The sequence below is a fragment of the Protopterus annectens genome, chromosome 13.part0, assembly GCF_019279795.1.
Source record: "Protopterus annectens isolate FY-2018-M chromosome 13.part0, PAN1.0, whole genome shotgun sequence".
NCBI classification, from domain to species: Eukaryota; Metazoa; Chordata; order Ceratodontiformes; family Protopteridae; genus Protopterus; species Protopterus annectens.
Genome location: NC_056747.1, coordinates 1,000,557,819 through 1,000,581,719, shown reverse-complemented (window position 1 = coordinate 1,000,581,719; position 23,901 = coordinate 1,000,557,819). Strand labels below are relative to the sequence as shown.

General features: G+C 34.5%; 1 protein-coding gene across 1 annotated transcript in view; it reads right to left on the bottom strand.

Moving 5' to 3' along the window:
- LOC122788072 (keratin, type I cytoskeletal 47 kDa-like) overlaps positions 1–11,719 on the bottom strand; it is a 70,702-nt gene extending 58,983 nt beyond the window's left edge. Inside the window, exon 1 of the mRNA XM_044054995.1 lies at positions 11,121–11,719. Coding sequence (XP_043910930.1) covers positions 11,121–11,648 — 528 coding nt within the window. The 5' untranslated portion in view covers positions 11,649–11,719. The remainder of the gene's footprint in view (positions 1–11,120) is intronic.
- Positions 11,720–23,901: the final 12,182 nt, after the last annotated feature.

Sequence of the window (23,901 nt, the reverse complement as noted above, 5' to 3'; positions counted from 1 at the left end):
AAAAGAGTACTCTAACCTACAGCACAGATACCTTGGTGTTGATTCATGGCCCATATGTCAGACAATTAGACAGGGTGTGGGAGACAGTGATACATGTAGCCATCTCTCTCTTCTCCTCTTGTGGGGGTGGCTGGGTTTTTTATAAGTATTGGTCTGCTAGGCTAGAAAGCATCAGAACAGCCATTAACAGAGCACAGTTAGAACTAATAGAGTACCACAGGGGGTGCTACTCATGGGGCATGTAGCGATAAGTTAAGTTTTTCCACTCATATTAACCAGACAGTGGAACAAAAACTTGGATTTATCAAGAATAGTTTTGATGATATATATTTATTTTCTATTTTATTTTTTTCTGTAGCAGTTGTGCAAAGGATAGAGAGATGAATTGGATATATATGGCTACTACAAAGTATAAAAGTCAAATCAGAAAAGTACAAAAAGATGAAGTCCAAAATTGGCTTTACATGTCTTTTTAAATATTAAAAATGCACCAAACAAGAGTTACTTAAATGGTTCCATTGGAACAAGCCTCTTTGCGCTCCATGTAGGGAGATGTGCCCTCCATACTCCCTAGTGATGCATTCTAACTTTGAGGTCACATTTAAGGATAAATACTTGTTTTCAGTGCAGAACCAAGTGTGTCTCTTCTACTGTAAGGTCAAGTGATCATGGAATTGAAAGGCATTAATAAATTGTATGAAGCACAGTTACCCAGACAGGGTATGCAAAGAGGCTTGACTCTTTACAAAAACACATTTTCTGGTGGGACACTACCAGGCATTTACTTTTGTTTTTTTACTAATTTGTGGCTTCAGCTGTAGTAAATAGAATTTTTATAAGCACACACCCACACACACTTGTACACATACATGTATACAATAAAATCAAAAACATGCGCGGCTTGATCAGTTACATAGTCTGCAAAACAGAACTTACAAAATTCAGTTTGTCAACATTACTTCTCTCTGCATTGAACACAGTACTTCACCATCTCCTTTATAACAACTAGATTAAAAGATTTGTCTTTAGGTCCACTGTTCTGTGGAATATTTAAAAGAGTAAGTTAAATAGTTTCTAAATGTTTATAATGCTGACTTTCACAAAACTATATTTGAAGCACTTTTAACATGTTAGCATTTCAGAAAAAAAAACATTTTATTATCAGCAACATATCTCTATATAGCTGCAGAAAGTTTAAGAAAAAAAAATACTATTTTTCCTGTGAGCAACATTCTGTTGCTAAATACAAATACAACATTTAATAATTTAATAGTCTGGAAAAAGAAATTTATAAAGAGAAAGAAAAAGAAATGTACAAGAGAAGGGCAGAATTCCAACATGCAATCAGGTGGTTCATAGGAAATAATAGGACCTGTTATTTCTAAGAAATAGTAGTGAATAATTAGAGAAATCAACTTAAAAAAGGTAGCTGGGTCAAAAACACTAACATTATTTAAAAAAAATGCATTGAAAATAGATAAGACTTTGCTTACAGGGGCTGTCGGTAGTTGTGTATTAAAAACAGGTTGTTAAATAATTAAGACCTGTAGGTTTCCAAACAAAAAAGACAGACTGTGTTGGCCTTGTGATCCTTATTTGTCAAGATTGCATATTTAGCTTTGCTGATGACTCCACTCTCAAACGCTTTTTGGGAAAAGAATAACAAATCAGTAGATTTTTGAAAAATGAATGATAAGTTAGGAATGCGTTGTAATGGACCAGTCTTATATATCTAACAGACAATGTTGACTAAAATTAGACATACTCTTTCTGGTGTTGTCCTGTCTTACCAGGGTCCCCAAAATTTATCACTTGACTCCATTTCTTCTTGGCGATTATGCACATGCTGAATGACCTACATTTTTTCTTCTAAAATGTTTGTCTATTTATATTCAAATAGTAGACATTTTCAGCCTGATTTGGATAAATTACAGTCCTTGGATTTTGAGAGAGAGAGAAACTGAGATAATTTTTGTACCCAGAATGGCAAGTTTTTGACCTTAGGGACTTTTTACGTGTTCCTGAAGGTCGAGGCACTGATTTAAGCATTGTCCCTATCAAAAAGATTTTACAATTTCTATGGGGTTATCAACCTGATCAATGATACGTATAATTTTAGGACATTCTGATATCTTTTTTAAGTTATGAAGTTCATAGTTTTGTTTTTTCTTTTTTTTTTTTTGCCATTGAGTAAGAGTTTCTTAGTTGTGAGTCACGTGTTTAGATGCAGAAGTATGTCAAGGTGCTTTGGTCTAGAACTGTAAATCACTATATCATCAGCATGTAATAGGAGTTAAAGTTAGTGTAGATCAAGTGGGAGTTTTTTGATGAAAATGGTGAATAGCAGAGGGACTTGTATAGCATCTTGGGAGCACTGAAATATGTATATGAAATTTATATTGTTTGCCTGCTAGAATCTCATACTTTAGCATGCATTCCAGTATTTTGTTTTTAAATTATTGTCCACTACTTTTGCTAAGGAAAATATGATGGTAGTTAGCCATGTAGGGAGTGGAGAACTTTTGATAATGCAGTATAATAACATGCTGAAAGCTGTGGGAGTATTTTTAATTGCTAATCTAAGCCTATAAATGAATTTTGTGAGTTTAAACAGTGTAATGGTACTTAGTTTTAATAACTTTGGATTACCATGGAATTTAATAACTTTGGATTACCATGGAATATTCAGGTTTATAATGGTATCCCATTTTCCTAGTAATTCCTTAAATTTTTTGTTTTTGATTGGTTTAAACTGTGTAGCAATTTTTGTAGCAGGGTTCTTGGAATTGTGACTTGAATCTTGTGAAAGATTAGTAGGAAATGGTGGAGAGGATACTTATCTTTTTATAGTGTATAAGGTTTCTATATTTAGTTTATACTAGGTAGCACAGTGACATAGTAAATAGTGTTGCTGCTTCATAGCAAGAGTTTTTCTGGTTCAGTTCTTGGATGAAGTGCTTTCTGTTCTGGATCTGTATGTCCTCCCTACATCCATGAGGGTTTTCTTCAAGTAGTCCTGGTTCCCCTCAAAGACTTGTGTCAGGTGAATTATTATTCTCTGTATTACATGTGCATATGTGAGCAAATGATTCTGAACTGGTACCCTGTCTAGAATGAGTTTCAATAGCTTGCATTATTGGTTGTTGGTAAAGGCTCTGGTGTTCCTATGACACTGTACTAGTATATAGTCTGGCAGATGGTGCAGAGGGTTAAGGCTATAAGCTGCTTCCTGTAGTGCAGGGCTTGATCCGCACAACCTCTGTTTACCTAGCTGTGTGAGTCTAAGCAAATCACTTTACCAGATTGTGCTCCTGGCTGAGTCTGAAAAAGTCCAGATCAATCAGTGTTATACCCTGGCAGACAAATGCAAACAAATAAATAAGCTCATTGGAAAATTTATAAATGTGGCAAGATTGTACAGAAACAAGATTTGTTATAGTTTACTAGTATTTTAAATTCCCTTGTTCTATTGTTTGGAGTGGTGTTTATCCTACTTATGCCTTTGTAAAATCAGTATGATACATATTTGTATAGACAGTTTTAGCCATTTTTCTAATCTCTTTAGGATTTATCATACAATTTTATGAGTTATTTTATTTTGGGATTAATCAGGGTAATATATTTCCTTGTAGTTTTCTTCTTTTAAGTAGATATTCTTGGTCTTGAATAGCAGGAAGCATATTTTATGAAGCTTTGAAGGCAGAAGATAGGCTTGTACAGATATGCAAAGGGGTCTGTTTAATCTATGTGCTCAAATTCGGCAAATAGGATAGTTTCTGTTGATTCTGGGATAGATAAAGTGAGGATCATGCATAAGCAAACTTGTTTGATTTTAATGACCAAGTCAGCCCTACAGGACTAAGGTTACTCACTGAATTTGGTAGTTTTTTTTTTTTTTTGCTTTGTTTGGAATGGTTGTTGCAATCACATATAGGACTGCTTATTTTCCTTTCGCTGAGTTTTGCAAGGTGCCTAATTACATTCAAGTGATGTCTCCAGGTGCATCTACAGTTAACTCCTACTGGTGCCTCTAGGTGTCAAATATTGCTTGTTCATATTTGCATCAATAATTCCAAAACCATGATATGTACAAGGTTTTAAAAGATTTCAACTTAAAGCTTGCACAATGGCAAACTCAACTACATATAATATTTGACCTCTGTCTAGTGGAGGTAAAGACATATCATATTGACGGTTTCTTTTTATGATATTAATTTATATAAATATAATTCTCACACTTTTCTAAATATCTCAACAACCAAGTAACACAGACTGACCTCCTCATCCACGTATGAAAGTTGTCAGTTAGATGAATAAAATGCAGCTGACATTATGTGTGTAACTTCAGTGGTTGCTGAGATATTGTAAGTTCTTTACAAAATATTAAAAACATAATAGTTACTGTGTTTGCTGTGACTTATAAAATTCAGTTTAAGACCTAGACCCTAAAGATTACTACCACTATAAAAATAGTTTGTGCTGAATAGTTTGCCATCTATAGTTCTTTCATAACCCCTATGGTTCCAGAGATATGAACGTTTGTTTGAAATGTGAGGACATAATTTGATTCTGTGAAAAGACTTAGGCTCTGCCCATTGGAAGTTACAGTGCAAACTTCCTGAGCTCCATTGGAGTAAATGAGTGAATGATTATGTTTTGCTTTTAAAACCTAGGCATCTAGTCATTTGTACTTTCTGTTGTCCTTTTCAGTTTATACTTTAACCCCAAGACAAATTAGTTTGTGATGTTTCGAAAGATAAATTATTGTTTAAAATGTTTTATACTAGGCTTTCTGAAGAGCCTTCCCCTCTCAAGGTGAATTTCTAAGCATCCATGTGTCAAACATAATACATTGGCTATGATCAGAGACCTGGTCATAAATCATCACTGGTGCTATGAAATCTGGATGGGTAGTGAAGAGCTGAATAGGTTAAGTGAGAAAAGACCTGCAACACTCAGGAATATAACCCTCTGGTAAAAGATATATTAATTTGTATGTAACTGTTTGTAACAATGCAATGTTTGTTTTGCAAACATGCTAACTTATTTCTATGACTCTACAGAAACTGCATAGATGTATGTCTATGTCTATTAATATATAGAATTCCTGTATATTACCAGTAATTGTACAATTATAATGTAGCACTTGTAATGCTATTGTTAAACAGTAATGCTTTCCAGGGTGAGAATAAAAGTGATCATTTTTGATTAGAGCTCTAACCTGGATAACAAATTTAAATTAAATAAATAAATAAATAAATAAATAAATGCATGACTGTTGCAGAAGGTAGGAAACTGGCAATAAATTGAGAGAGACGGTGACATCTGATGATCCCATGTAGAAAATGGACAAAATGTTTTTTTTTTAATGATGATGAGGAGGAGGGGGGAGGAGTATGGTGGTGTTTGATATGAGAGGAATATATGGTATTATACTAGTAGTAATACGTGATGAAATGTGTTTTGTTTAGATAGTATTTGGAAGGATTTAGTGCAGAGTATAGATGTGAAAGTTAATTTAAAGAAAGTAAAGCTAACTTTTTAGCTCTCTCAAGAGAATTCATAAGGTAAGGTCCAGAAGTGTACTATCTAAAAAAGGATATTTACACAGGAATAAAATATCCTATTATATTATTTTGGAAGGGAAAAGACTAAGAAATAATATTAAGAAACATTTCCTTAAAAAAAGCTTAGACAGCTAATGAAAGAAACTCTGTGGGAAGGTACTGAGGCAAGATGAATTCTGGTTTGCCATGTCAAAGTAGCATTTGTTAAATCTCATTTTAATGACATTGTAAACATTAAAAGAAAGCCATATTTTGCACTTGGTCCTAGATGCAGTGATCTTTTTTATTTGGTGACCAGGTAAGCCCACTGGACACAATTGTCTCTTTTCAGGGGTGATGCAGTTGCCTGTCTGGTTAAGTGACTTGCTCACAGTGTCACACAGAAGGCAAATAAACATGGAATGATCAAGCTTTGTAGCTTGACCTGAGCACTGGAAGCAGCTCATTACCAGTTCAGAGCTTTACTTCTGTGTGTCAGCTGTCAGAACTTGGAGTCAGCATATATAACAGGATGTATAAGAGGGTATCTTTACACATGGAAGTGCTAAAAAGAATGGAACATTTTCTTGTGGCTGTGGGTTTCAGTTACTGCTTGGTTTGTGGCATTGGTTTTAGCCAAAAAGACCCCAGTGAATGTTATCTAAGTAACATGCTATGTAAGTTGGATAGTAAGGTGTTTAAATATGCATGTAATTGGCATCAAGGAGCCCTGCTAGTTTGGATAAAAAGCTAAAGTTAGTGATTTAACAGAACTAGCAGGTTTTGTTTTATGTTAGAAATGAGAAAACAAGATATGCTGAGTGTCTGCCGTCTTCTTCGAGCATTTATAAAAAGTTCTGACATACAAATCTAGTGGAAGATTGCAGTTTAAATTTTCAGCTTAATTGGAAGTAGTTAAGTTAAACTGATTTTAACATACAATATGAATTTTACCCTCATTCTATGATAAAACAAGTATGCAGTCTCATTGACTACATATGAACATGGACATAACGTATCAGAGAAATAAAAATAGGCAATGTTTTTGAAGTTAGTATCACAAGAATATTAAAGTAGTTTATGTTTTATATTCCTATTAATTGATTTCTGGTTTAATTATTTCATTTTTTGACCAAGTAGATTCTATTAAACCTTTGGCTTTTTGCAGGGGAGAGATAAGCTAGGGTTACGGCTTTTGTACAGTCATAGCCTGTTACATCATGCATTAGTACACACTAGTGTCTAAAATAGTGGCTAATTCTCTGCAGTCCTGATTTCTAAATACATTACCTTCCAAGGTTCAACAAACCTGGAGAAAAGACAAAAACATGAAAAAAGAAAAAAAAAATTCACATTTTCAATTTCCTGCAAGTAACGTTACTGCAGAGATAGTAATAGAACTTTAACAATGACAAAGCAAGAGGAAGTGCATTACAGCGTCTAGAAGACAAGACCGCACCTATAGCTAAAGGCAAATAAGTGTGAGCACAACATTATACTGGACTAGACCTATAGCTATAAGAACAAGTGTGAGCACAACATATACAGGACTGCACCTATAGCTACAGGCAAACAAGTGAGCACAACATTTTACAGGACTGCTCCTATAGCTATAGGCAAATAAGTGTGAGTACAACATTATATAGTACATACGTTTCCACCTCTTCATCTGAATGTATAGGTAATACACAGTTTCACTGAAGCACAACTATTTTCTCCACGCAAATGAACAAAAACAAATAAAATGTTGTCAATTTTTAGTTAATTGACTTCTGCCTAAGTGTTCATATACACATCCTTTCCATATCCTCATGCCTAAACAAGCATGCTAAGGAAGTAAGTGTGGGAGTGGGTACTGTCATTTCAACAAGATAAGACAAAAATGCATTTCCAAGACAGAATAAAAATTACTTTTTCCTCTTAATCCCATAGACACAGAAAAGAGGGAAAAATAACTATGAAGTTATACATGTGTGACATGAAGACTATCCTTTGGGCATGTGTTCTGATTCCTACCTTATAGTGAATGATTTTGGAAATTAATGAATGAATTTGGCTTATAATAAGTTAACAGGCAGTGACACAGTCAGGTAGACTTACAAAGGGACACAAACTGAGTAGTAAGCCAAAAGTTGTCAAATCATTAAAGAAATCTCTCTCTCTCTCTCTCACACACACACACACACACACACACACACACACACACACACACACACACACACATGCATAAATGCAGCATGCACACAAAAATCAAGCAATTCAAAATTAAATTTTCAGTTTTAAATAGAATGCGTTAATTGTCCAAAGCAAACTGCCAGGGCAAAACAAAATATTCTGAATTACTGCAACCTGATAGTTAACTATGAGCAAAATGAATAGGTGGCTTTACTATCAGTCTACTTGCTCAGAAAGCACAGTGGCTCCCATAAAAAACCTCAAAGGTACAATAAATGCCATAATCACCAAAAAGAAAAAGAAAAGGAGTCAGGCAATAAATATTGGGGATCCCGCTAAGACAGGACAACACCAGAAAGAATACATTGCTACCTGCAAACATGAGATGAAAGCGGACAATCAGTTTTAACAACAAATTAATATACTGATGGGTTTTGGGATATTATATTACATTGCTGAAATGTTTTCATTTACACAAATGATACTCCCAACACAAAATGATTTTATTCATACATCTTTATCAAATGAACAATCATTATGGTGCTATGCTTTACATATATCTATTATTTTCACATACAAAACAGAATCCATAATATATTCTATCAAAAAGTGAGAAGTTAAGAGCCGTAAGTGCTTGTTCTTTGTTTATATATGTATGTGTTTATGTATGTATGTATGTATGTATGTATGTATAGAAGAGACGATGCTATTGCTGGTACATTTTAAAAAGTCTGTGACTGTATGATTTACATTGTCAGAAAGTACTAATAGTTTCACAAAGAGGAAAATGCAGAATAATTTTTGGTCAAGTAAAAAATGTATGATAGGCTGTTTTACAATGAAAATTAATATGGTACTAAAAATGCTTCCATCTTGAAGACACAGCCACTGTTACATTTCATACCACCTCCAGTGTATAAAGAAGACATTTGTCACATAAAAGATCAATGGGTTGATGGATATTGTAACCGTGTGGTGCTGAATGTATGTCACTTTTGTCCACTTGTACTTTGCTGCACACATTTCAGGGAGTTCTGAGGAGTTAATTTACTCCATCAGGAAATAATGACACAAAGAAGTCTTTCAAGTAAGTAAGGTATATGGCAATTCCAAAGCGATAACTTCTAAGGAATTTTTGATGAACTGCTAGGAAAGACTTTTAAGTAAGTGAATGTCTAGAAACCTCAAAATGATGACTCAGCTTGCAGATGCTTAATAGACAGTAACAAAACTATGTTTTAAGTTTCATTAGGCATTTCAGGCCACATCTAAAAATGGAATTGCAATTTTCAAATAGTAGAAAACGAAAAAACATTTTTATTTGCTGCCAAATCTATTGCAGCAGTGTTTCTTTTCAATGCTCAAACAATGCCACTGCTTTAAAGGTGTTGACTTGTATCGCATAACAAACAGAATAACATACTGAATACTGGATTACAGATTCAGGCTAAGCTTTTTGTTGAAATATCACAAAGAAAACAAGACTACACCTATAGCTTTAAACAAACAATTGTGAGAACAGCATTATACAGTACATGTGCTTCCATCATTTCATCTGAATGTACAGGTACTTAGATACAAACAGACACGTGCACACACTCCTCCTCATCACTCCCACACACACAAAGCACATGCACATATCAACATGCATGAATGAACATACACACACACACACACACACACACACACACACACACACACACACACGCAAATACCCAAATTGTTATTCCTTTTTCTCTTACACATCCATGCAAATACACACACTTAAATAGACCTTTCTCTCTTTCTCTCTCTCTCTCTCTCTCTCTCTCTATTTCACACAAACACACACACACATACACTCATCGTGTGTGTGTGTGTGTGTGTGTGTGTGTGTGTGTGTGTGTGTGTGTGTGTGTGTGTGTGTGAGTACTTTTTTAACTGTGGAAGTAGCCAGTAGGAAAAAAAAAAAAACTAAAAAGATGTAGGAGTGACTCAGGAGCAATGGTCTGATTGACTTGCTTTCATTCAGGCAGCACTCAAATGTGTATTGAGAGAATCAAACCTAGGACAGCAAAAAAAATTCATCTAAGTAATAATACAAATTAGAAGCTTCACTGTTGTCTTATCAGTGATGCAGATTAACAGTGCAAATTTCTGCTAAGTAACTGTCACAACTTATGCTACCTTACCGTAACAAAATCCCAAAGACTACTTTCATTATACTAAGAATGAATACCTCCCTCTTGATTAACATGGGCAGCTACTAAGAAAAAGGTAGTGAACTGTCAGACATACCTCACAAAAGCTGTTTTCAGTGGTAATGCATATGCCCCACAAAATATATTAGCTTATTGTAATAGTTCTGCATGTTTCTGTGTAGTAATACACATATTTCATGATATCACAAGACACTCTTTTTTTTCCCTCACTTACTATTCATTCAGTTACTTCAGGGCATGATATTATTCCATATTTTGCCATGTAGTAGTTTAGTGCTGACTGAGAAAAACTACAACAAAGTGTAGGAGAAGCCGAAATGGAAAGTAAAGATCAGAGTAGGTGCATAGAATGATACATTGCAGACAGACTCCTGGGTACTATAAGCAGATAGCTGTAGGAAAAGACAATGTCATATAGGTATAAAAATAGTAATATAATGTCTATGTCCTGTGGCAATGCACACTTATGTTTTAGGGATAGTCCTGCGTGTGAAAATCCATAATATACACATCACTTTTCGAGCAAACTCCATCAGGTTGATAATCTACATCAGAAAGTAAAACAGAAATTCTCCCTTTAACACCCTGACATAAGAGGTAGGTGAGGAGGCAGTCATTACGTGCACACCAAGCTCTTGCCTTGTTTGAAGTCTGCATACAGTAGTGGTTAAAGACAGCAGCTAAAAAAGGTTAAAATTCTGTTATTTATTAAATTACCTTCTTAATAACTCCTTACCCAGACAGTTGTTACATATGCTCAAAGTATAGTTCATTGCCAAGAATATTCTGCCCTTTTCAAACACTCTTTTAACTGCAGCATTGATATCAGAATTCATAGCTTCCAATTATTAGCATTTGCTAGTCAGTTTAGAGCACTGATCATTTTTCAGACTCAGTCTGAAAACACGGTCTGATTAACTGATTTGCTCAGAATCACACAAAAGGCAAATCGGCAAAAGAAGATCGGTGTAATAAAGCCTAGGATTATGGGAAACAACTCATAGTCTTAATCCTCATTTATTTTCTTAAAAGGTTATACTCCACATCAACAACTACACACACGCACATGCACATGCACACGCACACACACACACACACACACACACATATATATATATATATATATATATATATATATATATATATATATATGTACATATATACACACTTGGTGGAAATGGTAGGAAAAATTTCTTACCTTACTTTGAAGTTCTTGGATTTCATTCTCTAAAGGGCTGTAGTCACGGCCAGCATGTTCCCTATCTCCTCCTATCCCCTGACTACACCACTCTTTGATCTTCACCTCAAAATTGCGGTTTTCTTCCTCCAGTGAGCGCACTTTGTCTAAATAGTTGGCAAGGCGCTCATTCAGGCCCTGCATGGTAATTTTCTCATTTGCACCAAAAAATAATTCTTCACAACCACCACCTGCAGATGAACCAAAACTTCCAGCAAAGCCACTACCACTAAAGCCACCACCACCACCACCAAATGCATTACTACCGCCAAAGCCAGCACCACCATATGCAGCACCACCACTAAAGCCGGAACCACCACCACCACTAAAGCCAGAACCACCACCACCACTGCTAAATGAATAGCTGGTGCTGCCTCCAGAACTAGCTCTGTATCCTCCACCACCTGCAGCAGCTAAGGGTCTCATTGCTGACACCTGCATTCTACCCCCGTAACCATGCACACTGACTGCTTTTCGTGGAAGACTCATGCTGATGATGGAAAGGGTAAAGTACAAATGCTTCTAGTGCTGTAATGGTGCTAGCTGGAAACTGTAGTGAGAAGAGGTTGGCTCATCCTATATAGCATATGCAGTGGGTGTTGCTTTTACTATGATGAATAGCTATTGGACAACCATTATAAGGTTATGCCTAGCAGTCCACTACCTTTTTATTTGGTAATTTCCCATGTTCATCAAGAGGGAGGGATTCATTCTTAGAATACTGAAAGCAGCCTTCAGGGTTTTGTTACAGTAAGGTAGCATTAGGGTGTGGTTTTCAATGCTGTTCAGAAATTTACCTGTAGGCTACAATAGACATAATTCAGCAGACTGCACAGAGCAGAGAACAAATAATGCATGGAAATAATTTGTTCACATTTAAAAATCAGCACTATACTATGTTCTATAGCTTTCCAAAGGTAGAACTTTTGCAGTTACATATTATTGTAGAATGTTTGCTCTGTCCTATTGCCTTCCATCATTTACATTAGAATAGTCACTTTTTCAGAAATATTAGTGAAACTGCATTCAGGAATTAATACCATTCTGCCTGTTACTCACTCAGTGCCTCAGTTTATGTTGTCAATCGTTGTCATAGTACCTGTCTGTCATCGTCAAGTTGAGCAAGTAGTTCTCTGATTATCAGCAGGTTAATCATAATAAAAATGATTAAAATATTCAGTGAAATAGCAGATGCATTATTAACAATGTTTGGTTGACTGAAAGCACAACAAAGTAAACAAGCCAAAATACTCAATGCATCTATCAAACAGCAAGTGTCTTTAAGATAAGTCATGTGTGTTATGTCTTAGGGAAGTTTTGTTTTTCTTAATAAAATACACCAGCATTATATAACAAAGCGCCTCCCATTTCTCTGCTTCAATTAATCATGCAACTGAGTTGATTATATTTCTTTATGACACTTTTCAGCTATGATACAGGTTATTGAAAATATCCTATATGCTTAGATAATTTATACTATTCCATTTGCTAGCTCGTCTTTGTAGAAAATGTGTACCAGCAGGGGAGGGACATAATATGCTCAAAATATTATTTAGAGGCTGAAATCAAACAGTGGACCCTGCTACTTTGAGGCAAAAGCGGTAGCCACTGCATCATCATTCCTCTTAAATGAATAACAGTTATAGTTGCCTGTTTTAATCTTCTCCCAATTTTCAGCCTGCCATTCATTCACTATCGAGTCAATCTTCTTTCTCTTTAACCATTTCTTATCTAAGACTCCTTAAGTAGAGTTTTGTAAAAAAAAAAAAAAAAAAAGAAAAGGAAACTCAGAGTTCTCTTATGCATCAACCTATTGTATTTGACCTCTTCTGGTTTCTGTTGTTTTCCTTTGCAAGTTCAGCAACTGCCCCTTCTAGTTTATTAACAAGTCTCACAGTTATTATAGTTGTTGCTTTTTTTTGGTCTTTGTCTTTCTACTTTAGCAGCTAACAACTTTTTACTTAATACCGCTGCACATATATCCTAGTTTGAGAAGCACTGATTTGAATATTCTCTTAACTTCACTAGTTTATTTTCCTCTGAAATTTCACAGGAAGATGTATATTGTTTTGCACAAGCTTTGAACAGCCTCAAGAAACTAAAACACTTTTATAAGTCTTACGCTGTTTCATTTAAAATTGACACTGGGATGTTCTTTTCATTTCCTAGATAGTAATCACTTGTTACCGTTTCGTAAATAAGTATTCACCTAACAAACATATGTACCAAGAACTAACTTTTGATGTCAAAAATGAAGAGTTCCTGATGGAAGTTGTATTTAGATTTTTATATTAGGCCTCAAATGTAAATAACTAAAGCAGACATTTCTGTATTATAACTAACCCTCCAGATAACTACAAAATGGAATTCACCTAGAAAATGAACTGAAATCATGTTTGCTACAAAATGTATCATACTATATCTCCACACCCATTAGTCTCCACCTCCATGTATGCACCGTTTCAGAGAAACGAAACAAACGTTTAGATGAACTCTCCTTCATACCGATTGTATAGTTATTGTGAACTTGGGCATTGCCTATCTCAATACATCCCTTTCACAAAAAGAATAAAAAAACACAGTACTACTGCCATTTTAAAGCTTGAATTTTACAGTTCTTTCCTCTGGTCTAACTGTAACATTTACAAAGTGCAAGGCAATATACTTTTCTCCCATGTTTCTGCAATTACTGATTTTTTTTTTTTCAATAATTTTTATTTTTATTTTTACATTAATAAATATCACAAATAAAAACCATCTTACAACATGACCGTGTGCATATATATATATATATATATATATATATATATATATATATATATATATATATATATATATATATATATATATGCATATATACATACATACATACACACAGAAACATATATATATATATATAGATATATATATATATATATATATATATATATATATATATATATATATATATATACACATACATATACACATATATACATACATACACATACACACATATACATATGTTATACACTGATGTCAAATACCACAGGATATAGGTCATACAACATATCTATTTACACTATGTACATAGATGCTTTCATTGTTAATTCCACAGTTATATAGACAGTATATACATTCGTAATATCCAAGTTATTATTTAATATCTGAACTTGTATGTGTTCTTTGGTTCCATTATAGTGTATTTCTAAGTTGTTGTGTGATGAATTATGCTAATATGATGTTAAAGGTTTGTTCCCAAATTTCTCTGGATTTCATGTTTTTGTTTCTTTTATCTATTACTATTACTATTTTATGAGCTAAAAGGTGTTGTATAGCTACTTGTTTAAAACCCTCCCAAGAGATATTTATCGTATCTAGCCATTTAAAAGCTATATACAGTTTCATTAGTAGGAAAATTGTTAAAAGTGCATTTGCTTGTTTTCTTGGGATGTTGGGTGGGAGAATGTGTAACAGAGTGAATTCCCAAGTTAATGTTGATGTTTGATAACCCATTTTTTGTAATTGTACCTTGAGAGAGTTCCAGAGTTTATAGACACATTTACAGCTCCAAAATACATGGATTAAGTCAGCTATCTGGTCCTTACAGTGTGGGCAGAAAGGTGATTTTGATGTGTTAAATTTGTGTAGGATTGCAGGTGTAAAATAAGCATTATTACTGATCATGAGCTGAGTGTATGCTAACTTTTTGAGGGGTAGAATCTTCAGTGTTAGATTGATTGCCTGGCTTATTTGTTGATCATCTATGGATGGTTTAATTTTTCTCCAGTAGTTAGAGAAGAGGAGGTCCTTCTGGTATTTGATTTCATTTATCATTTTATATGAATTGGTAATAGTTTTCTTTGTTGTGATAATAGTTTTCCAAAGCCTGCTACAAGTTTCTATGTCACTATTGGTCATAGTAATATTTTGAAGATAACTGGAACACAGTTCTTTGATTTGTCTTAGGATTATTATGTGTGATTTAGGGAGGTTTAAGTTGGTCCTCATTTCTTGTATTGAACAGTTAAGGTAGGGATAGATATCTTGGATTGTTTTATCTTTTAGTCTGGGAAAAGGGACTAAGTCCAGCATCTTATTGTTTATTTTTTAATTTGGGTTTTTATGAAAGGGTTGCAGTATTGTCATGGCATGTCTAAGGTTTAAGAATTGAAAGAGTTTTTGTGCTAGGTTGATAGAATGTTTTAAGGGCTCTATAATGTTATAAGTTTTATTTCTTTCTGTTTCAGGAATGGAAGTGCTTTGAGATTGAAACCTAGAGCTTTAATATATCTATAATATATTGTCACCCAGAGAGGAGACCAATTTTCCATTGACGGGTTATGTTCAGCTATTCTCAATATTCTGTTAGTGTTAATGATCGAGTAGTACATTTTAAAATCTGGTAGATTTAGTCCTCCTTTGCTTTTGGGGAGTGTTAATTTTGGATAGGAGATTCTGTTTTTTTTTTGGTTCCCATATAAATTTTGCTAGGAAGGTATGAATTTGTTTGAAGAGTTTATTATGTATTGTTGTCTGTGATGTCATGAATATATACATTAATCTAGGTAAAATGTTCATTTTGATTATTGATACTTTGGCCAAGAATGGTAGTTTTAGGTTGTTCCATCTTTTGCAGTCTTGCATTATATTTTGCCATTTAAGGTTTACATTGTGTTGGTAGAAGTCTTTGTTACGCTGGAAAAAGGTGAGTCCCGGGTATTTAGTTTCTTCTTTAATTTTTATTCTGTTTAACAATGGTATTAGTGATATGAGTTTGGGTGTTTTTAGGGGGAAAATATTAATTTTATTAAGGTTTAGTTTGTAGTTAGACATAGTCGAGAAATGTTCAATTGCAGCTATTATTTTGTTTATATCTGAATTTGGTGTAGTGCAGTATATGTTCAGATCATCTGCAAATGCAGTGAGGTATATTTTGAAGTTGTGTATTGATGGAGGATTGTGATATGTATTTTGTTTAATGTATAGAAAGAGTGGTTCTAGGTATAGGTTAAACAGGAAGGGTGATAATGGGTACCTTTGTCTTGTTCCATTTTGTATTAGGATCCTATTTGACCAAGTTTTATTTATATACAGAGATGTGTATGGGTTGCTATAGAGTGTTTGGATGATCTGAATGAAGTTATTGGGTATATTAAAGTAGGGTAGTGTTTGGAGTAAGAATTCTAGATTAACCCTATCAAATGCCTTGTGGGCATTCACTACCATTGTGTAGATGTTGATATTGTATCGGTTAGCGTAGGATATTAGTGCATCTAATGTTAATGTATTGTCACTAGTCTGTCTATGTGGTGTAAAACCGGATTGTTCTGGGGAGAGGATTTTTTCTATCAGATTTTTCATTCTGTTTGCAAGTATAGAGGTAAATATTTTAGTATCTATATTTAAGAGGGAGATGGGTCTGTAGCTGTCGGGGTTTTTGGGGTCTGTGTGTTCTTTTAATATAAATATAGTTTTAGAGGCATTAAAGTATATATCATTTATTTTATAGTTTATTATGTAATTCAGTGTATAGTATAGTAGTTTGGCTATCAAGGGGGAAAATGTTTTGTAAAATTCTGATGTGAGTCCATCCAGACCCGGAGCCTTATGCACTTTTAAGTGTTTGATTGTTGTAATAATTTCACTGATGGATATCGGCTCAGTTAGTTTTTTTTGTTGGTCTAAATTGAGTTTAGGGAATTTCAGTTTTTGAAGAAAAAGAGTTCTATCTTCCTTTGAGGTTTGTAGTATCTGTGCTCCATATATTTGAGAGTATATTTTTTCAAATGTTTTAATAATGTCTTCATTTTTTGTGTAGTTTTTGTCTCTGTAGTTTATTTCTGATATATTGGAGGCATTTCTGTGTTGGCAGATAATTCTGGCCAGAGCTCTAGATGGCATTTGAGCTTCTTCTGCATAAGTGGCTAACATTCTGGCTTCATTGAAAGATAGGTTCCTGGTTTCTAACATATATAGATCCCTTTGCAGTTTTAAAAGTTCAGCTTCTGTTTGGTTCTTAGTGTTATTTATTAGTTCTTTTTCAAGATGCTCTATTTTCCCTTTCAGTATATGCTCCTCTTTCAGTTGTATTTTTTTATAGTATGCTGCTTTTTTGATAAACAATCCTCTGATTTGTGCTTTGGTTGCAGCCCATTCTATGTCAGTTGGTACTTGGGAGTTAGTGATATTTGCAAGAGCTATTTTTAGTATTGCTTCTGTTTCTTTCATTACATCCATTTTGGAAAGTAAATTAGGGTTTAATGACCAATTATGACCTCTATTCTCTAAATATATCTTTTTGTCCCAGTTAATGTTCAGTGTGATTTTGGAGTGATCTGAAAAGAACCTGGTATGTATAGTTATTGTTGGGTCCATGTTAATGAATACGTCAGAGATTAATAAGAAGTCTATCCTTGACCACATTTTGTGGCATTGCGAATAGAATGTGAATTTCCCTGTTTTATCTGCACTGTTCCCATGTTTAAAAGGGTCATATAGTTTGAAATCTTGTTTGAGTTCATTAAGGGCTAATGTGGCTTGTTTATTATGTGATTTGGTCAGATTAGATTTATCCTTTTCTGGGTTTTGATATGTATTCCAGTCACCTCCAATCACTAGGTAGTGATCTTTAAATCGGTTTAAGGTTGGGTATAATGACATAAAAAAGTGTTGTTGGTTATTACAGGGTGCGTAAACATTAAGTACCATTATAGGTTTTGGTATTGTAGGACTATTAAATGTTACATAGCACCATCTTCCCTCCTTGTCAGCTTTGGTTTTAAGTATTTTTTCCTTAAATTGTTTTTAATTATTATGGCAGCCCCAGCACTGTTTGTTTTCCCTCTGAAGCTATGATTTGACTTATCCATTTCTTTCTGCTAATTTCTGCCCATTGATCTGCAGTCAAGTGCGTTTCTTGTATTAGTATGAGGTTGGCTGTGGTTTTTAATGTAAGGTGTAAGAATAGTTTTCTTTTCTTCTTGTTTTGGAGCCCTTTAACATTCCATGATTCTATTTCCCACATTTATTTATTAGGTGTATTCCTTAGATATGCCATGTATATTAGTTTTGTTTTGTTAGTTTTGTATGTGTTACTGTGTGATGGTTTAGGAAAGCATCTATTTATCCCCGTCCCTACACTGTGCCTAACCACTATATCCCTGGACCAGGAATAATCAGGGGGGAGGATGAAGGTTCATCATATAGTTTACCTTTATGTCTAATCTTGGAATGTGTTTTCTTTTTAGATATAGATTTACTCCATAGTATCCCCCCTGTGTTACTATAAACAATGTGGACAAAGCTGAACAAACTAGTTCCCTCAACAAACACTGCTACTTAATATCCCTAGCCTCTTCCAACATATTATTTATACAGTGATGGTATTGCATTTAAGGTACAACATGTATTGTTTTTGTCTTGTGACTAATTCTTTCTAATAGTATTTTTAAAACAGCATATTAATATACATTCCTCAGTAAATTATAGCAATATGTGTACCATAGTAATATTGTTAAACAATCAATCTTGTCATTTTTACATTTTTCTCTCATTTGACCCACTGTGTGGGTTATAAAATATATACTTGGCACCTATTTAACAGAAGTAGGAAGTATAGAGAGACAAAAAAAAAAAGAAAAACAGCTTAGCCAAACAGTCCTTCTGCTATAGTTGACATATTAAGGCTATATTTACATTATCCCAGGATTGTTAGGTTATTTTACTAATTTCCTGAGATTACTTCTCTCCAGGATCTTTTAACACATTTCTAGTATTTACATAAAACATTTAACAATTTTTTCCTTTTTTTTCCTAATATTAATCTGTGAGCTAGCATAATTCTGACAGTTTATTTCTTGCCTATTATTTAAGGCTGGAGTTTCATTCACCTACACAGTACTGGGTGTACTGTTTTAGTGAATGGTTCAGTTCAACAGTACCTTATTTCTTCAAGGTTTTGCTTGCAGGTTGGTTGACATCTATGGTGCAGCTTTCTTCTTTTAGCTGGTGCAGATCAGTTTTCATTTTTCAGGCAGTAAAATCCTTTGGAGCTTGCTGAAATCCATTTTGTCTGACTGTTCTTAATGAAGCCATCAAAAGCCTAGGGGGACTGAATTTGCAAGCCAATATCCGAGATGGGAACTTCCTTCCTATATTTGTGCATCGGAAACAGCAGTTCATTTTTGGTTCCCACCCAGGCTGTACTTCCCTTTCCTGTGTTCCTCATGGCTCACATCAATGACCCAAGGGCCTAGACAGCAAGGGGAAGATTTTAGAGTTGGATCCCAGCTAGAGTGCTCATGAATGGGATTGTTTTTTCATCCAAGGGACCTTTATCTTTTTTTTGTGGATTTATTTCACTTCTGAAGGTGGAATTTGCTTGAAAACAGCCAGGAATGCCTCTTTTGCTTCTTTGGGGTTAGCAACCATGTATTTAACTTCTTTGATGTAAAGATTAACTGATTTGGATATTTCATCTGGAATTTGATTTTTTTTTCTATTAGGAACCTGCAGTATGGAGATAGTAGTTGTCTTGCTTGTCTTATTTGTATTGGGAGGTCTTGAACAAAGGAGATTTTATTATTATTCCAGGTGAGTGTGCCTTTTTTTCTTTGCTGCCAGTATGATTTTATTTACATCTTGGTAGTTTAATATTTTAATATAGACAGGTCTTGGTTTCAGTGATGTTTGCATTTCCCTCAGGGCTCTGTGGGCTCTCTCTATTGTTATTTGCTGCATTTCTTCAGATTCCTCTAGGAGGGAATTTATTATTTGCTTGATTGTTGGTATTTGATTGTTATGAAGTACAGTTTCAGGTATTCCTCTGATTATTATATTGTTCCTTCGAGATCTTGCTTCCGGGTCTGTTAATTTTGCTTGTAAGTTTTGTATTTCTTTGTCATGGGCATCAGTTTTTTGAGAAATAGAGTCTATTTGTATTTCATTTTCTATTATTTTGGACTCAGATTTTTTCATTCTGGATATTATTTGGCTGAATGAGTCACCAAAGGTTTGAAATTGTAATGATAAGTCCTTTAATGCTTGCTGGATAGGTAATAAGGCAGATTTTATGCCTTCCAGATTAGCTGGCTGGTCTGTCTTGGATTTATTTGTATTTTTAGAGTTGTCAGTTTGTTTAGTTGTCTTTTGTCTTTTTGAAGTTGTGTCTTTCTCAGGTGAGGCTAGTACTGAGAATTTGGTCTTAGTTGTTGTTGTTTCCATATTATTTTCCTCTTTTGACATCTTGCTGTATAGTGTTTTACCAATCTTGCAGTCAGATGCAGGGCCTTAGTAGCACATTGCTTAAGCTGTTATTCAGAAATCTTAGTTAATCCTGCTGTTTCTGAGCTGAATCTGTCACTTTTTCTTCCTCTTTTGTTTGCTGGATGATATTAGCAGTAAATATCTAAAGTTATTTCTGTATTATTAATTCTGCGTTGCCTTCTGGGTTTGTTTTAATCCAGGGTATATCGAGACCTAGGTGATAGCAGTGCTCACAGAACAGTGGCCATTTTGAACTCCTGCAATTACTGATTTTTAAAATAAATTATTTTTACTAAGATATTTTGCTGTTTTCCCTCACACATCATCATTCTGGCCCAGAATTTGTAGTTATTGGCTGTTTGGGTGGTCTTCCATCTCTCTCAACTTTCTGATTTGAAGGCCTGCATTTGCACTTGTATCTGTCCTGGGCCCATCTCATTTGCTCACTCAAAAAAATGATCTGCTTTTACTGTATTTGTGTTTCTTCCAACTTTATTTTGCTTTTGCGTTATCTTAAAAGTACTCAGTTGTATTTATTACTGCTTGGTGTAACTCATTCTAAGCATTTTAGTTTAAACACTTGGGCTTCAGACCAGTTGTTTTACATTACGAAGGTTTGTGGTCTGCACTGTTATGGCAGAACAGGTAGCTTACATCCTTCTAAGTTGGGAACTGCTGATTGAGGGCTCAGTGTCTGTTATTCTAAAAGTGTATTAATGCTGGTTTAAGCACTTGGGCTTCAGGCCAGTTATTTTACATTAAAGGGTTCGTGGTCTGAACTCTTGTGGGAGGAGAGGCTGGACTCTGCCCTTATGAGCTGGGAATTTCTGGTTAAAGGCTTATAGTGTCTGCATATTTGAACTGCTTCTTACTGAAATTGGTACACCTTGTTTGCTGTAGCATAGACTAGATCCAGGCCTGCTGAATCTAGCTTTGTTTGTATAACTTGAGCACTAATCCAGGCATTCTTTAAAGTATTAAATTGTATTTATTACTGCTTGGTAGTAACTTGATTAAAGTGTAGCTATCATTCTAAGTCTTTTAGATTAAGCACTTGGGCTTCAGACCAGTTGTTTTACATTAGGAAGGTTTGTGGCCTGCACTGTTGTGGAAGGACAGGTAGCTTACATCCTTCTAAGTTGGGAACTGCTGATTGAGGGCTCAGTGCCTGTTATTCTAAAAGTGTATTCATTCTGGTTTAAGCACTTGGGCTTCAGGCCAGTTGTTTTACATTAAGAAGGTTTGTGGTCTGCACTGTAGTGGCAGAACAGGTAACTTACATCCTTCTAAGTTGGGAACTGCTGATTGAGGGCTCAGTGTCTGTTATTCTAAAAGTGTATTAATTCTGGTTTAAGCACTTGGGCTTCAGGCCAGTTATTTTACATAAAAGGGTTCATGGTTTGCACTCTTGTGGGAGGAGAGGATGGACTCTGCCCTTCTGAGCTGGGAATTTCTGGTTAAAGGTTATAGTGCCTGCATATTTGAACTGTTTCTTACTGAAATTGGTACACCTTGTTTGCTGTAGCATCAGGGCCGGCCTTAGCCGAAATGATGCCCTAGGCGAAGTAGTGTTCCGGCGTCCCTTAAGCCCCACCCACACCACACTCATGAAACACCCCTATTTGATCCACACCCACTGGGTCATTCCCCAAGAAAGCCACTCCAGTCATTTCCTTAAATTATTTAAATGCATTGGAAGAAAAAGATATCTTGTAATGTAGTTAAACTGCAGCTACCTTTGCATATGTATTTTCTACTTGAAATACCAGAGCCAGATCATGGTCAACTAGGGTTCTAGGAAGGGTAATAGACCACCACCCCAGAGCATCCCCTCCTCAGCCATTCCAGTGTTCCATTATTTGGTTATCTCACCAGTTACCATGCATATGTTCTATTATTTGTTTCTACAATGATTACAGATATTGAAATAAAATAGCACAAACACAGATAGCCATTTGCTACCCAAACAATACAGTCTCACATTGAAAACAGACTTAGCATGAGCAGTAAACTTGACTGCCCTTGAAACTTGAAACATTCATTGAAATGGCAAAACTCACATTCATTGAAACAGCATGAAAACCCACATTCATAGAAATGCTTCTGGTTGTTGGAGAATTAGGTTTAACTTTGGGTTGTTTTCAAAACAGACTCCTTGCACACATTTTTTAAGGCCATGCATACATATATTTATTCTTTAATTCACTTTTCTGATTGTATTGAATTATATTCCTTATATTATATTCCTTGTATAATACAGCACCACTTATTAGAATATGTTTTAAATTTGTAGTTTTAAACATTCTTTTAATAAGCAGTGAAACAAATTTTAAGTTGTAGCAAAAAAAGGACAAACCAAAAATAAGTATTATTTATGTTTTAATTGATTCTGTCAGGGAAGCAATGTTCTATAAAATTTCTCTGTTTTTATAGCAAAGCAGTATAATGAGGTTCATTTACCCATGCCTCACAAAATGCAGTTCTTGTCTGAAATACATGTTGACAGTTGTGATGCTTGAAATAATTCTATTAGAGAAAATCCGAAATAATTCTACTAGAGAAAATCAATTCTGAAACTTATATTTTGGTATGTCAACAAATGCCCGATACACACACATATTCAAGCATGTATGCATGTATAAGGTATGTATATAGATATACAGATAATAAATACACACACAAACACTGACAGAATGGGGGGACAAAAGACCAAAATAGAGACATATTTTAAATATTACTCTTATAAACTTTGAAAGTTGCTAGAATAATTGGATTTGTCTTAGTGTGTATTTTTCTGAAGAATATGAAGTCTGAAACACAAATGTATATAATTATTTAGTAACGTCATTCCTCAGAACATCCCACTGATTTGCTAAAAAAAAATATGAATATTCCCCAGAATAGAAAGCCACGATCCACGTAGTAAAATCTGTTTATTGTAGTAAAATACAAAAAACGTTGAGCGCTTTCATCTAACAAGTATAGATTTCATCAGAACATTTAACAGCTCAATAGCTAAACTTTAAATAGTTAAAAAATCGCCAAAATGTTACCATCTGATCAATTAATGTGCAATTAGAATTTAAAAATATATTTATTATTATTTTACTACAATAAACAGTTTTTACTACGTGGATCGTGGCTTTCTATTCTGGGGAATATTCATATGGTTCGTGCACATTTCTAGAGCTGGTGTTCCCTAGAAGCATTTCGTTGGTAAAAAAAAAAAAATACAAATTTTATGAGGAACAGACCAAAAACATGAGGCAAAAATCTGGACATTCAGTGAAAATCTGGACAGTTGAGAGGTATGTTTCCTTTCCCTTTCTTGTCGTAGTTTTATTACAATCCTGAGATTTTTCCCTAGTTTTCCACATTTCCTATACTTAAATAAAGTCAATAACAGTCTACTTAACTGTACAGATATCTATCCAATTGAGAATAGTGTTATCTGATATCTATATATAAATTGTCTGTTACAAGCTAAGTTAAACAT